General features: G+C 32.1%; 2 protein-coding genes across 2 annotated transcripts; both read right to left on the bottom strand.

The window, feature by feature from the left end:
- Nucleotides 1–210: 210 nt before the first annotated feature.
- On the bottom strand, nucleotides 211–6,963 carry LOC107930367 (uncharacterized). Its single transcript, XM_016861996.2, has 12 exons — nucleotides 6,812–6,963; nucleotides 6,293–6,439; nucleotides 5,836–6,018; nucleotides 5,572–5,654; nucleotides 5,241–5,439; nucleotides 4,450–4,571; nucleotides 3,918–3,984; nucleotides 3,240–3,290; nucleotides 2,433–2,485; nucleotides 1,911–2,121; nucleotides 809–979; nucleotides 211–495 (listed from the first exon to the last, which is right to left on the bottom strand). The coding sequence occupies exons 1-12, from the start codon at nucleotides 6,872–6,874 to the stop codon at nucleotides 436–438; spliced, it is 1,410 nt and encodes a 469-aa protein (XP_016717485.2). The 5' UTR covers nucleotides 6,875–6,963; the 3' UTR covers nucleotides 211–435.
- A 1,811-nt stretch (nucleotides 6,964–8,774) lies between these two features.
- LOC107930426 (NADPH-dependent pterin aldehyde reductase) lies at nucleotides 8,775–11,362 on the bottom strand. The gene is made up of 5 exons (XM_016862098.2): nucleotides 10,971–11,362; nucleotides 10,796–10,865; nucleotides 10,411–10,604; nucleotides 9,408–9,580; nucleotides 8,775–9,196 (listed from the first exon to the last, which is right to left on the bottom strand). Exons 1-5 carry the CDS (start codon nucleotides 11,199–11,201, stop codon nucleotides 9,127–9,129), a joined length of 738 nt encoding a protein of 245 aa, XP_016717587.2. The 5' UTR covers nucleotides 11,202–11,362; the 3' UTR covers nucleotides 8,775–9,126.
- Between the last annotated feature and the right edge of the window lie 717 nt (nucleotides 11,363–12,079).

The following is a 12,079-nucleotide window of genomic DNA, read 5'->3' as shown; positions in this document are numbered from 1 at the left end:
ATTAATTTGGAAAGGAGCAAATTCTAATTTCTGTTATATTTGTGTGGTTGATACATTTTCCTTACAAAATGTATATATTTAGAGTTGAATAATAGGCAAATTTGCCACGTATTTCATATATTTTACAATTCATTTCAATAAAAATATATAATTTCTAGTCCAAGGCCAAGGCCAAGCCCATACGCATGGTTTGTACTACTTGATTTCTCATTTACTTGATAAAAAATATTCATTGATTATTTTCTGAATAAAGCTCTTGCTGATGTTCAAGAGTTTTTGTTTTAGAGCCAAACTAGAATAACTTACAAATTTGCATACAAATTATTCTACTACAACATAACATAAACAGTCTAAATTTGCATACAAATTTCTCACAACCCCTTTCAATGTTATTATGCACGATGGCTTTTCAATCAAACTTCCAGCAACTCTCCGTTAGTGTATGCCCTCCTTAAAGGGACCAGATTCATGAAATAGTTTCATAACAAGGTCAACCTGCAAATTCAAGTCAATTAACTTCCAACTCAATATCAACATGCGTGAGTAAAAGTATTATGGAGGACCTTATACTAGGAGTCATTTTGTAGTTTGCCCACTCTATTAAAATAATGAGAAATAAGTAAAAGTGCCACGTATTTTTAATAAAAAAACATTAATTTGCTCTTTGATTAACCTAATTTACTCATTTTTTTTGAGTAAAAAGGATAAAATGCAATTTGATTTTTAGTACGGGCCTCCATAATAAACTTGTAGTATTTTCATTTATTTGGAGGAATTTTGAAGGTAACATCGAGTGTTTTTTAGATACCTGATTTGATTCTCGAACCAGAAATTCCCCTATGGCCTGCTTGAAACCCTCATCGATAAAGTAATGACAGCTATAAGTCGGCACCGGCAAATAGCCTCGCTGAATCTTATGCTCACCCTGAGCTCCAGCCTCTACTGTGCTTAGATTCAACTCGATAGCCGCTTCGATTGCCTGTGTAGAAAAACAAAATCTTAATATACTAATGAACCACGTTAATCATAATATGTCCCACACAGGAGTGTTCAATGTGTTCCAAGTTTTTTCATTTATTAGCGAGTCTTGGAAGGTCATATCTTGTTCGAATGGATACTTAAAAGTAAAATGAAAAGTCAAAACAACATAGCTAATTAATTCCGATTAACTCCTCTAGTTTACCTAGTTTCTCTCTAATTCTATTTTCAATCAAATTTCTATTACCTATCTCCTTTGTTCCGCATCACCAGCATCGGTAACTTACAGTCAAATTATGCTATTAGACCCTGTACTTTGAGTAAATTGTAGATTTAGTACTTGTACTTTAATTTAGTCATTTTTAGTCTCTGTACTTTTAGAGTTTTAAAATTTTAGTTCTGACCAAATGTCAACTATTAAATTCATTAAAGTTAAGTTGTATCATTTTTCAAAATTAGATATGTCAAACATATTATCGTATGTGGAATGACATATCAGCTTGCCATCTCCACATATTACTTACAAGAAAACCAGTCAATAGATTTAATTGCTATTGTTTAAATTAAGACTAAAATTTAGAAATCCAAAAAATATAACAACTAAGAATGATCTAGTTGAAAAATATGGACTAAATCTCTAACTTTACACATAATACAGGACGAATAGTAGACTTTAACCAAACATATTTAATTGCTACTGTTTGTTCAAGACTAAATTTTCAAAATTCAAAAAGTATAGGGACTAGAATTGATTGAATCAAAGTACATGTACAAAATCCACAACTTAACCAAAGTACATGGTCTAATAGCAGAATTTGACCACCATTTTTCATGGTTTGTAGTTCTGAGAGTGCAATTCATGTTTGAGGTAATTCAATACTAATAAAAGAACCGTTTTCCTTCATTTTTAAAGGAGTTTTTGAGATCCGAACCTGATAATAACATGCTTCAAAATGCAAGCTCGGATAATAGACTTGAGGGTCACATCCCCATAAGCGTCCATATATAGTATCGCCTCCAATGAGATTCAGAGCTCCTGCAACAAGCTCGTCCCTTTTTTCGGCAACTACGAGTAACACATCATCTCCCATCTTTGATCCCATTTCGTGAAAGAAATCTCTTGTTAGGTATGGACTGCCCCACCTATAAAAATTGAGAGTACGCTTCATGCATCTTACAGAGAGAAATCTGATATATGTTCATCAAAATAGTCTAGATCTATGTTATAACTCTTTATTTTATAGTATCCGTGTCCTACACATTTTCAGTCAGACATGAGTATGGGACATGACTTTCTTAGAACTTCCCAAATATATGAAAAAACTTAGAAACAATTGAGCATACTCGTGTTGGATATGGGTACCCGTATCAAACACAGGATTCGGAGTAACATAGAGCTAGAGTTACTAAAAGTTACATAGAAGTCAAAAGAAGGTTTCAAGATAAGAATTAACTTATTATCAGTAGTATTCCGGTAGAACTTGTAGAAGGAATCCCAGTGATTGGCCTGTTAAGATAGCAATTAAAAAAGTAAGTAATACTTTTTACGGTTTCTTGCTGAATAATTGTAGTGAAAGCAGTGAAGCCAATTGTGTTTGTAGAAACGAAATATTTGATATAATCTGCTCAAAAGATGTTAATCATGTTACCTTTCAACCCCAAACAGCTTGAAAGGGTAAAGCAAAAAAAAAAAAACAGAACCCCATTAATTCGAGCCTATGAACTAGTATGTAACTAAGTGCAAATACTGTGTATAAGGCACATGCACATAGCACATGAGCATAAAACAACTTAAACCAGGTTACTTGCAAGAAAATACCATATTTTACTTCGTCTCATTCAATGATATTCAGCATATACATTGACATACGGATACAAATACCCATGCTACTCCAACTCTTCATTTTCTGAAGTACCTGTGTCCGGCATCCATATATACATATGTTTCGGACATAAGAATTGGGCGGCAATCCTCCAAATGTATAGGAAAATATAAATAAAATTGAGCATACCCGTGTTAGACATATACCCCACCCAACAGTCATCCTTGAGTCTGAGTAACATAAGTCTTAACCACAATGCAAACTTAAAAGTTCCAGTTTCTTTTGCAATGCAACCAGCATTTTTCATTGATCCACATGGAGGGCTCAGCAAAACTACGGAACATGCTCAAGGGTATGTCCAAGGGTATATCACATGCATGATCGAAGAAATAGTTAAGTATCAGCATATATGTTTGGAAATATTACAGTGCTATCTACCTTAATTTCATAACCTCTGAGCCGTTTCATTGTCAAATCCTGAGCAGGAATCTGCAAACAGAAAAATCACTAAGATAAAATCAATCTCGCAAAAACAATGTCCTTGAATGCAGGAACTACCTAAGCTGGATATCTATGTTTCCAACAAAGACAGATAACCTACTTATTAAAGCCAAATAGACAATAAACAAACAAACAAATGTGCCAATAATTTTGAATTTGTTCTTTGACATTATAACTGAAAATTTTTACTTTTAAGAGTTTCAAAGATCTAGAACTAAAATATTTCTTACGAGTTACAAAAGCAAAGTCATCCAGAGCTCTTACACGTGGTCTAGGTGGTGCTATGCTACTTCGACTTGAATGTGAATATCAGATTTTTCTAAGTTTTTCCATATATTTGGAGGATCCTTGAAGGGTCATATACTCATATCGCTCTACCAATATGTCAGACATGAGTACTTTTTTAAAACATAAAAAGTTGGAACAACATGGATGTGGTTTATAGTACAACCCCAAATTCAGTTAACATAGCAGCAAACTCAGTTATAACTACAGATAATATTATAATACTCAAGAGTATTCATTCAAGCACTAACTCAAGATTTGATGCAAGATCTCATATTTCAGATTTAAGTAAATAGTTATTAAGTAGGGCTATATGAAAAAGATGCAGACCTTTTTGCGCTCTTGACGGATATTTTTCCTTTTACTTTGCTTCATGTCCATCAAGAACTCGTCAAAACTGGGGCATGAAGAAAGAATTTACAGTGTTTTAATTTATACATTAATATGAAAGAAAAGAAATAATTCTGTCAATAGAAAGACATTAGGTAATAAATGTGACAAAAACAAACTTCTACTTTACAATTTTCATACCAAACAAATACAACAAATACCATATCATGGATTTTCTCTATAAGATAATGCTTTGTCAGGCCCTATTGGGCATGTTTCTGGCTTTATATTTTGACTACCTCTTTAGAAACAAGGAGAGTTAAAAGTTCAATTGCTTTCATTTCTTCCCGTGATTGATATGTTGTTATTTATAAGCACAAAAACCAGCCAATTACACCAGTAGAATTGATGCCAAGATTTCAGCTTTAAGTCAAATATAGAACAAGTTGGCATAGACTATAGCTGTTAACCGTTTACCAAACTAAAAGCCAATGTTTTATCATAACCGAGAAACAGTTCGGGCAGCATTAACCTTTTATAGTTGCGATTCTTCCAGTGGTATTGCATTCCAATCCTCTGTAGGAATCCTCTATCCTTCAGTTTGTACCATTCGGCTTCAGATGGGAAAGTAATGTGCAGAGAGGAAACCTGAGACTGTCGGAAGAAAATAAATTGTATTAACGTGGCAGCAAAAATAGAATTTACGAACAAGATCTTTATTCTTGGGGTTGCAAGATAATATAAGTCATGGTGAAAAAGTTAATTCGTCGCTTAAATTGCCATAGAGAACAAAAGCAAATGGGTTGGAGAAGTAGGCCAGATATTGAGATATGCTCTAGATTGCTCTAGCCAGCAGTGGTTGTCTTGTTCCTGCAGATCTCTTCCTGGTATAATTCTTCACTCATTAATAGAATTTAACCGCTTTTTTAAATCTTGTTCCCTATTCTCATTTCCGATGGTAGGGTCAGTAAAAGGCATTTGCTAAATGAAGTTGGTATTCCCTATTTGCATTGGCTCTTTCGGTTCTTCGGAAATGTGAGATAGATTTTCCTTATTTTAGGCAATCAGTAGCTTCAGAATACTAATGTAATATCTCCTAACCATTCTTAACATAGAGCTCTTCTACATCCACTCCAACATAATATCAAGATCTGGTATGTCACAATGAACATGGCGTTTCTTAGAATTAAAACGGTCACATTGATGTCTATCACATTAACAAGGCCATATTTTAACCAACCAGCCCCACTAAAATCCCATAAAACCCGTGATTAACTGATAAGATAATGCATTCAACATCGAATAATTTGATTCAAACATTACCTTGGCTGTCAGATCCTTCAGAGCAGTGACTATAACGTCAAAAACTTGATTCTTGAATGATGTATTCCGTACTAAAATCCTAGGACCAGTCACTGGAGTGAAAGGCACACAACACTGGAACTTTGGGTAATATCTTGCTCCAAAACTATAATATGCATCTGCCCAAGAATGATCGAAAACAAATTCACCATAGGAATGGCTGCAAACCCAAAGTATAAGAGATGAGAAAATAGCAAACCGACAAAGTGGTTAAACAAAAGATTTTGAGAAACATAGTGAAGAAACTGCAAGAGAATTTTCAGTATGGAGAACAGAATAATAGATGCTAAACCTTTTAAGATAGAGAGGAGCAACACCTAAAATATTTTCAGATTCATCCTTAGCAATGATATGGCTCGGCATCCATCCTGTTTCCTGAAAATTAATTTTCAAATAAACATTTCAGATATTTCGGAAAATTCAGAATTAAATTTATATGTGTGCATGAACTTAAGTCAAGCTGCATATCTTGCATATATAAAAACAATTTTTTTGTGAGAAGTTACAATGCTAAATCTGGCCAACATTAAGCATGTACTGAGCTGTGATTCCTAACCTTCACTGCGCAACCCGTCTCTTCCAAGCTTGAAAGGAAACCATGAGAAAGAAATGGATTGAACTTTTCAGGACCGGTAGCATCCAGAGCGCAAGAATCCCATTCATGTGAAGAAACGTCCAGAATTGAGGAAATAATCGATACCGATACCTTCTTGCCCTTTGTCGGGTTCTCTTTAAGTTCCTGGAGCGAGAAATAATAAGTTAACATTAGGTGCAGTAACAGCCTATATTGCCATAACTCTTCACATAAAGCATCCATGTCCGACATAGTTATGAGATAAGACCCTCCAAAGATCCTTCATATACAGGGGGAAACTTACAAAAGAATAAACATACACATGTCGGACACGTGCTTGAATTTAACACACCCGAGCTGAAGTAACATAGGTAGCTGCTTAACACAGCCAGATAATTCCAATATATGTAGTTTATACAAGATCATGAGATAAGAACACCTCTGTTTCTGACCCTGTCAAAGTGAAATCCCCCAAAGAAGAATCCACAGGTTGATGCTTCACAGACTTCTTAGATCCCCAAAACAGTGCAGTGATTCTAGATGCCTGCGTCGAGATTTCGATGCTTCGCAGAGATACTGGCTTCCCCTACAATTTCAATTTCCAAATCCACAAGAATCAATTCATCAGCACACATAATGCGCCTGAAGGAAATGGCGGGTAAAAAATAAAGTTGGGAAAAAGAAAATAAGGGACTAATCATCATCAAATTCAAACTTAATGAAGTAAATAATTAATGGGTAAGAGAATAAGGTGCTAATTATCATCAAATTCTTTAAAGAAACAAAATAAGGAACAAAATATCATCAAATTCAAACATAACAATAGTATAATGAAAAAAGTATTTTCCTACCAGACTTTCCAAAGATAGAATATAATAGAAACAATTATTGTTAATTAGTTTTTCGCTAAGCTATAAAGAAATGATTAAATAAATAAAGAAGGAGAATTTGAACAGACAAAGTTGGAAGGAAATTGGCCAATGAATGGGGAAGGCTTGCAGTAGCTGAGTGCTGCCGCCATAGCCACACTCCGCGCGCAATGCAATGCTCGCCATTTTCACTTCAAAATAGCCATCAATTTATTTTTCATATTTTCAAATAAATAAGGCTAATTTATTGACACGTGGGCCTATCTTTTATTTATATTTATTTGTTAAAAAAAGTTTTGCATTGCCTTTAACTAACTCCTTCTGTATGTGCATCATGATCGTGCGATGATAAAATAGTAAAATAATTTTTAATATTTTTATAATTAAAATTTTAAAATAAAATATTGTTTATTATTTATTTTGATTCAGAGCCAACCGTACAAATTTGTGAACAGGTCTATTGAAATTATTTGAAAAAAAAATGATGATAAGAACTATGTGATTTATTTTAAATATTTTAATTCTAATATTACAAATTTACAATTTTTTTTGTAAAATATTTAAATTAAAACGGAGGCGAAATAAAATTTGAGTTTAAGTTTAAAACTTGAAAAGTATAATAATTTTAGGGATAAATATTAAAATTATATTTATGTGTATTGTTATGTATGAATATATGAAATTTTGATTTGATTTAATTTTTAGAAATCACTAACACCGTTATCAAATTAGTTCTATTTTTTGTAGATATTACATACACAAAAAATTATAATAATCCAATATTTGTACCAAAAAATTAATATAATATGAAAATAAATGTATTTATTTACAATTGAATAAATTAAATTTCTAGTATATATATGGACGATAGATAAATGATTGTATGAAACTGTGATTCCATGTTAACTCTATCTTTTTCCAATAGGAGAATGACAAATCATAGTTTTTCTCCAGATATTCAACATTTTTAGTTAGATTTAAATTTTTTCAGGAGGAAAAAGTTGAATATTAGGAGGAAAAATCTGATTTGTCATTCTTTTATTGAAAAGGGATAGAGATAACATGGAATCACAGTTTCATTCAATCCCTTCTCATGGACGATAATGAAATTTTCATATGTATAATTATCCCAAATAAAGTTTGTGTAACAAATTACATATTGAAGCAAAATTTATATAAGAATTTGATGTTTATCCCATTAATTAAATAAAAAAAACTTTGTTTGGTATTTACTATATAATCAATTATCTATACCATTAACAAAACCTCTTATTGGGTTGGTGTCTCCGTTAACTGAGTCACCAACTTGGGATGTCTTTCTATTATTAAAATGAGTACTATTATTTGAGAGTATTTTAATATTTTCACTTCTGTTATTAAAATAATATTATTCAAGGCTATTGTAATCTTTTCACTTAAAAAAAAAACCAAAATGAGTAATATTATTCAAGTTTAATCTTTTTACTTTAAAAAAACCAAAAAAGATGTCAAGAGTAACTTTGGACCCACAATAATTATATTAATAAGACCGTTAATTTACCACTCAATTAAAAATTTTATTTTAATATTTTTATACATTTTAATTTTATTATACACAACTTTAATAAACAATTTAATCATATTTTTTTATTTTAATAACATATACATTTAATGTGTTATTATTAATTAGTTTCAAATCATAGTTTAATTGTTTATTGTATATTATTTTTAAATAGATATTTAAATTTTAAATTTATGATTTTCATATGATGATCTATATTCTATTTATTCAAATAAATTTACAAAAACTATTAAAACACTTTCCGGAAATGATGACAGTGGTATGCTAAAATTTTAAAATTAGTTCGAAAAAGCAAAGTAACACGCTAGATAATACAAACTATGCTTTCCCTCCTGGAATATAAAAATAAGGGTTTCTTTCGATCACTGGCATTCCAAAACAAGGTTCTTTCAATAACTGTACCATAAGTACAGAAGTAATATGGTGCAAGAGATAAATTCCTTAGCCCTATGATTAAACAATAATAAGTAAATGAACAAGTTCTAGAAAAGTATCAGAATTCGACATAATATTTTATCATACAATCATCCGTACCCCAAGTAACTAGCTTCAAAGTTACGAAAAAGTTCGATACAAATTGATCTTCGATGTACCGGCAATACTAAATGAGTCGTTGCAAGTAAACTCTTATAATTTTCAGCCAAAAAAAGACCTTACAATGTCTACGTAATATAAGAACTTGATGCTAATGAATAATGAAATATGCGGTTAGAGAAATGGGACGGATATAAAATGATACAATTTGTTCATATGCAATGCAAGGGAATTCGTGATTTGATTGTTCAAAGGCCTTTATCATAACTACGAGATAAACTGAATCTGAAAACGCCAGCTGTATTTTCATCAAACGGTGAGGGACGCACCATTGTCTGCTGCAGTAAGATTGAGTATCATTGTAGCTGCCTTCAAAGACCTGTCTTCCAATGAGTTGAATTAAAAGACCAGTTTTCCGAAAACTATTTGATTTTATGGGTTGTTGATGAATTTAAAACGAAGAGGAACATATGTGAGCATCCTCCTTTCTATATGACTCCAGAATATAATAAAATTGGCATTACGGAAAAAATGCAGAACTACATAAACCAAGGAAAAAACATATTTAACTCTTACTAAAAAAAAAATACCATGCATCAGGTGTCTGATATCCCGAGGCTGAATTTCCGAAGCAAGATTGAAGCATCTCGGTATTTATCACACCAGGACTAAGTGCTACAACAGCAAATCCATCAGGCATCTCCTTTGCTACTGCTCTGCTTAAACCTTCAACAGCCCATTTTGATGCACAGTATGGTGCAACCTGTTGAGATACAAGGATGTTCCGAATTTCATTCAATAATTTCAAGAACAGAACAGATCTTAAAAGAACAAAATATGATCCCTACTAAGGATAGTTGTAGATCAAATATCAACATTTTTTGTAATATATGAATCATTGTAACTACTTTAAAATCCAAATTAAATAATATTATCCTCCAAATATCTGAATCTGCCAAAATATCCGAATTTAGCAAGTCAAAAAATTTTAAAAAGTAAAGTAGCTAATCAATTTGTATATCAGAATCTGTCATCCCCAAAAACAAAATGGATTCAGAAAGAGGATTCAATTTCCTATCAACAAAAGCAAAGCAGATTCAAATATAGGACTAATCAAGATATCCAAATCCACTATAAGTAACATAGATTCAAAAAATAAATATCCGAAGGTTAACATTTGCATCCGCTTCGAATTCACTATAAAGAGAACTATCATATCTAAATACACAATATCTAAATTTGCAAAAAGCAGATAAGATATCTACAAAAACTAGAATCTATACAATCCAAATGCCATCCCTACTCCTCAACTTGGCAGCCATGACAGGCAACAGCCATAAGGAGTTAAAAAAAGAACCCATGTCCTCTGAAGCTAGACTTTTTCATGCTTCCTTCTAAAAGCTTTAGAAAAACATTCAACTACCTATAAATTCATTTTTGTTGTTTACGACAATGGTTTCTTCATTTCATGTAAACAACTATGAATTTTTGTTCAGCTATGCCTTGGATGATTTCCTGTATTAAACATGACATTCAAAAAGGAACAATTCAAGATGTACAAAAATGTGTAGAAGATGGAAATCATGAATTTACCAAAGCAGCACCAGATCGTCCCCATCCAGAAGACATATTAACAATAATCCCTCGACTTTTTGGAAGCATCAACGGGATAAAATGGCGTAACACATTTGCAATCCCTTTTACATTAGTATCAATCACAGTATCGAACTCTTCAACAGGAACCTCCCAAATTCTATTGTTTTTATTGATTGTACCTGCATTGTTTACTGCAAATACTTTATAATGTTAGTAAAGACCAAAGAGGTGAAGCTATAGGAATTTAAGCTCAATGAAATGCCCTAAAGCTATATAGGTAGTACGCATTATAGTTCCAGATAAAGAAACAGCTACAAAGCTAATCGAGAAAATTCAAAATTGTTTCGTTTTAAATTTTGTTCGGTTAATAGCATTCAATTACCGATTATGTCAGGTACAAACTTCTTTTCCATCATCACTCGGGCCAGCTCCTTAACGCTGTTATCTGACCTCTGCAAATCCGAAAAAAGAGCGCGAAATCATATCAGTAATGAAAATCTGAGAGCTGCCAAAAAAAAAGAAGTTACAGAAATGAATCGAAAAACAACGGGACGGACCACATCGACATTGAGGAGGAGGTGACGGTCAGGCGACGAGAGCTCCGATTGGAGGGAATTGAGTTTTTCTTGGGCGCGGGAACAACCGATTACAGTGTGGCCTCTCTTGGAAAGCTCGACAGCTAAAGCTCTACCAAGCCCTTTGCTCACTCCGGTAATCAACACCGTCTTAGCTGCAGCCGCGGCAGCCACTGCCGCCGTGTTCGAAGCGCTAAACGACGCCGTTGTCATTCCTCACTCGTTTTTTTTCTCCTTTTCTCTCCCGTGAAAATAATAATTAAAAAGAAAAAAGTAAAAAACAAGTAAACATACGAGCAAAACGGCCACATGTCCATTCTGCCCTTTTCTAAGAAGTCTCGAGAGTTTTTGTGTCTTTAATAAGTTTAATTGTTCTTTTTCTGCCAAAAGAAAATGTTTTTTTTTATTAATTTTAATTTATAATTGAATTTAAAAATAGTATGAAAATTAAGTTGATTTTTATTAAATATAAGAGTACCTTAATTTTAGTTTGTATCTGACTTTAAAAGTAAAATTCGATTAAGCTCAAATTAAAAATTTCAAACATTAATTACAAATTGACTGTGATTAAAGTTTTCGCCTACTACTCAAATGAAAAAAGTTTAAACTTTATCCTCTCTTCATATTTATACTGCATTATAAAAAAATTTCATATTTATAAACATTTAATTGTTATTCAGGGATTTCGATTATTTGATTATTGTTTTCAATGGATTGTTTTGTTAACTTAATTGGTTGCCATTTTTAATTAAAAATTAATTAATTATTTTACAAGTATTATTTTGTTTTTTTTTAAATAATCTAGTAAAATTTGTTAATGGAAAAGCTAGAAAACTTAAGCAGCCATCAAAATACCTATCACCCTTAAATTAGCTCCATACCTAATACTAGCGTTTGATTCGGTTTTATAATTTTTTTTTCAGTTGTTACTAAAATACATTTAATTCAAGTTAAAAAAATTATAATATATACAATCGAATCGAATCTTATTTTATTTTTTATTTAAATTAAAATCAACTTTTAATCCATAGTAATCAGGTGGGAGCTGCCCTATACTATCATATACTACACCCAACAGACCGAGGTGGTAT

This window comes from Gossypium hirsutum, chromosome D10, assembly GCF_007990345.1.
Source record: "Gossypium hirsutum isolate 1008001.06 chromosome D10, Gossypium_hirsutum_v2.1, whole genome shotgun sequence".
In the NCBI taxonomy this organism is placed as follows: Eukaryota; Viridiplantae; Streptophyta; class Magnoliopsida; order Malvales; family Malvaceae; genus Gossypium; species Gossypium hirsutum.
Note: the sequence above shows the minus strand (reverse complement) of the source record. Positions and strands in the feature narration are given on the sequence as shown.

What these genes read in the sequence shown, in the direction of transcription:
- LOC107930367 (XM_016861996.2), bottom strand. Translation starts at nt 6,874, where the DNA reads ATGGCGGCAGCACTCAGCTACTGCAAGCCTTCCCCATTCATTGGCCAA. An exon ending in AAGAATCGCAACTATAAAAG is followed by an intron (nt 3,985 to 4,449) that starts GTTAATGCTGCC and finishes TTCATGCCCCAG; the next exon opens with TTTTGACGAGTTCTTGATGG. An exon ending in TGGTTCGAGAATCAAATCAG is followed by an intron (nt 496 to 808) that starts GTATCTAAAAAA and finishes TTGAATTTGCAG; the next exon opens with GTTGACCTTGTTATGAAACT.
- LOC107930426 (XM_016862098.2), bottom strand. Translation starts at nt 11,201, where the DNA reads ATGACAACGGCGTCGTTTAGCGCTTCGAACACGGCGGCAGTGGCTGCC. An exon ending in TCCTCCTCAATGTCGATGTG is followed by an intron (nt 10,866 to 10,970) that starts GTCCGTCCCGTT and finishes TCGGATTTGCAG; the next exon opens with AGGTCAGATAACAGCGTTAA. An exon ending in GACGATCTGGTGCTGCTTTG is followed by an intron (nt 9,581 to 10,410) that starts GTAAATTCATGA and finishes GTATCTCAACAG; the next exon opens with GTTGCACCATACTGTGCATC.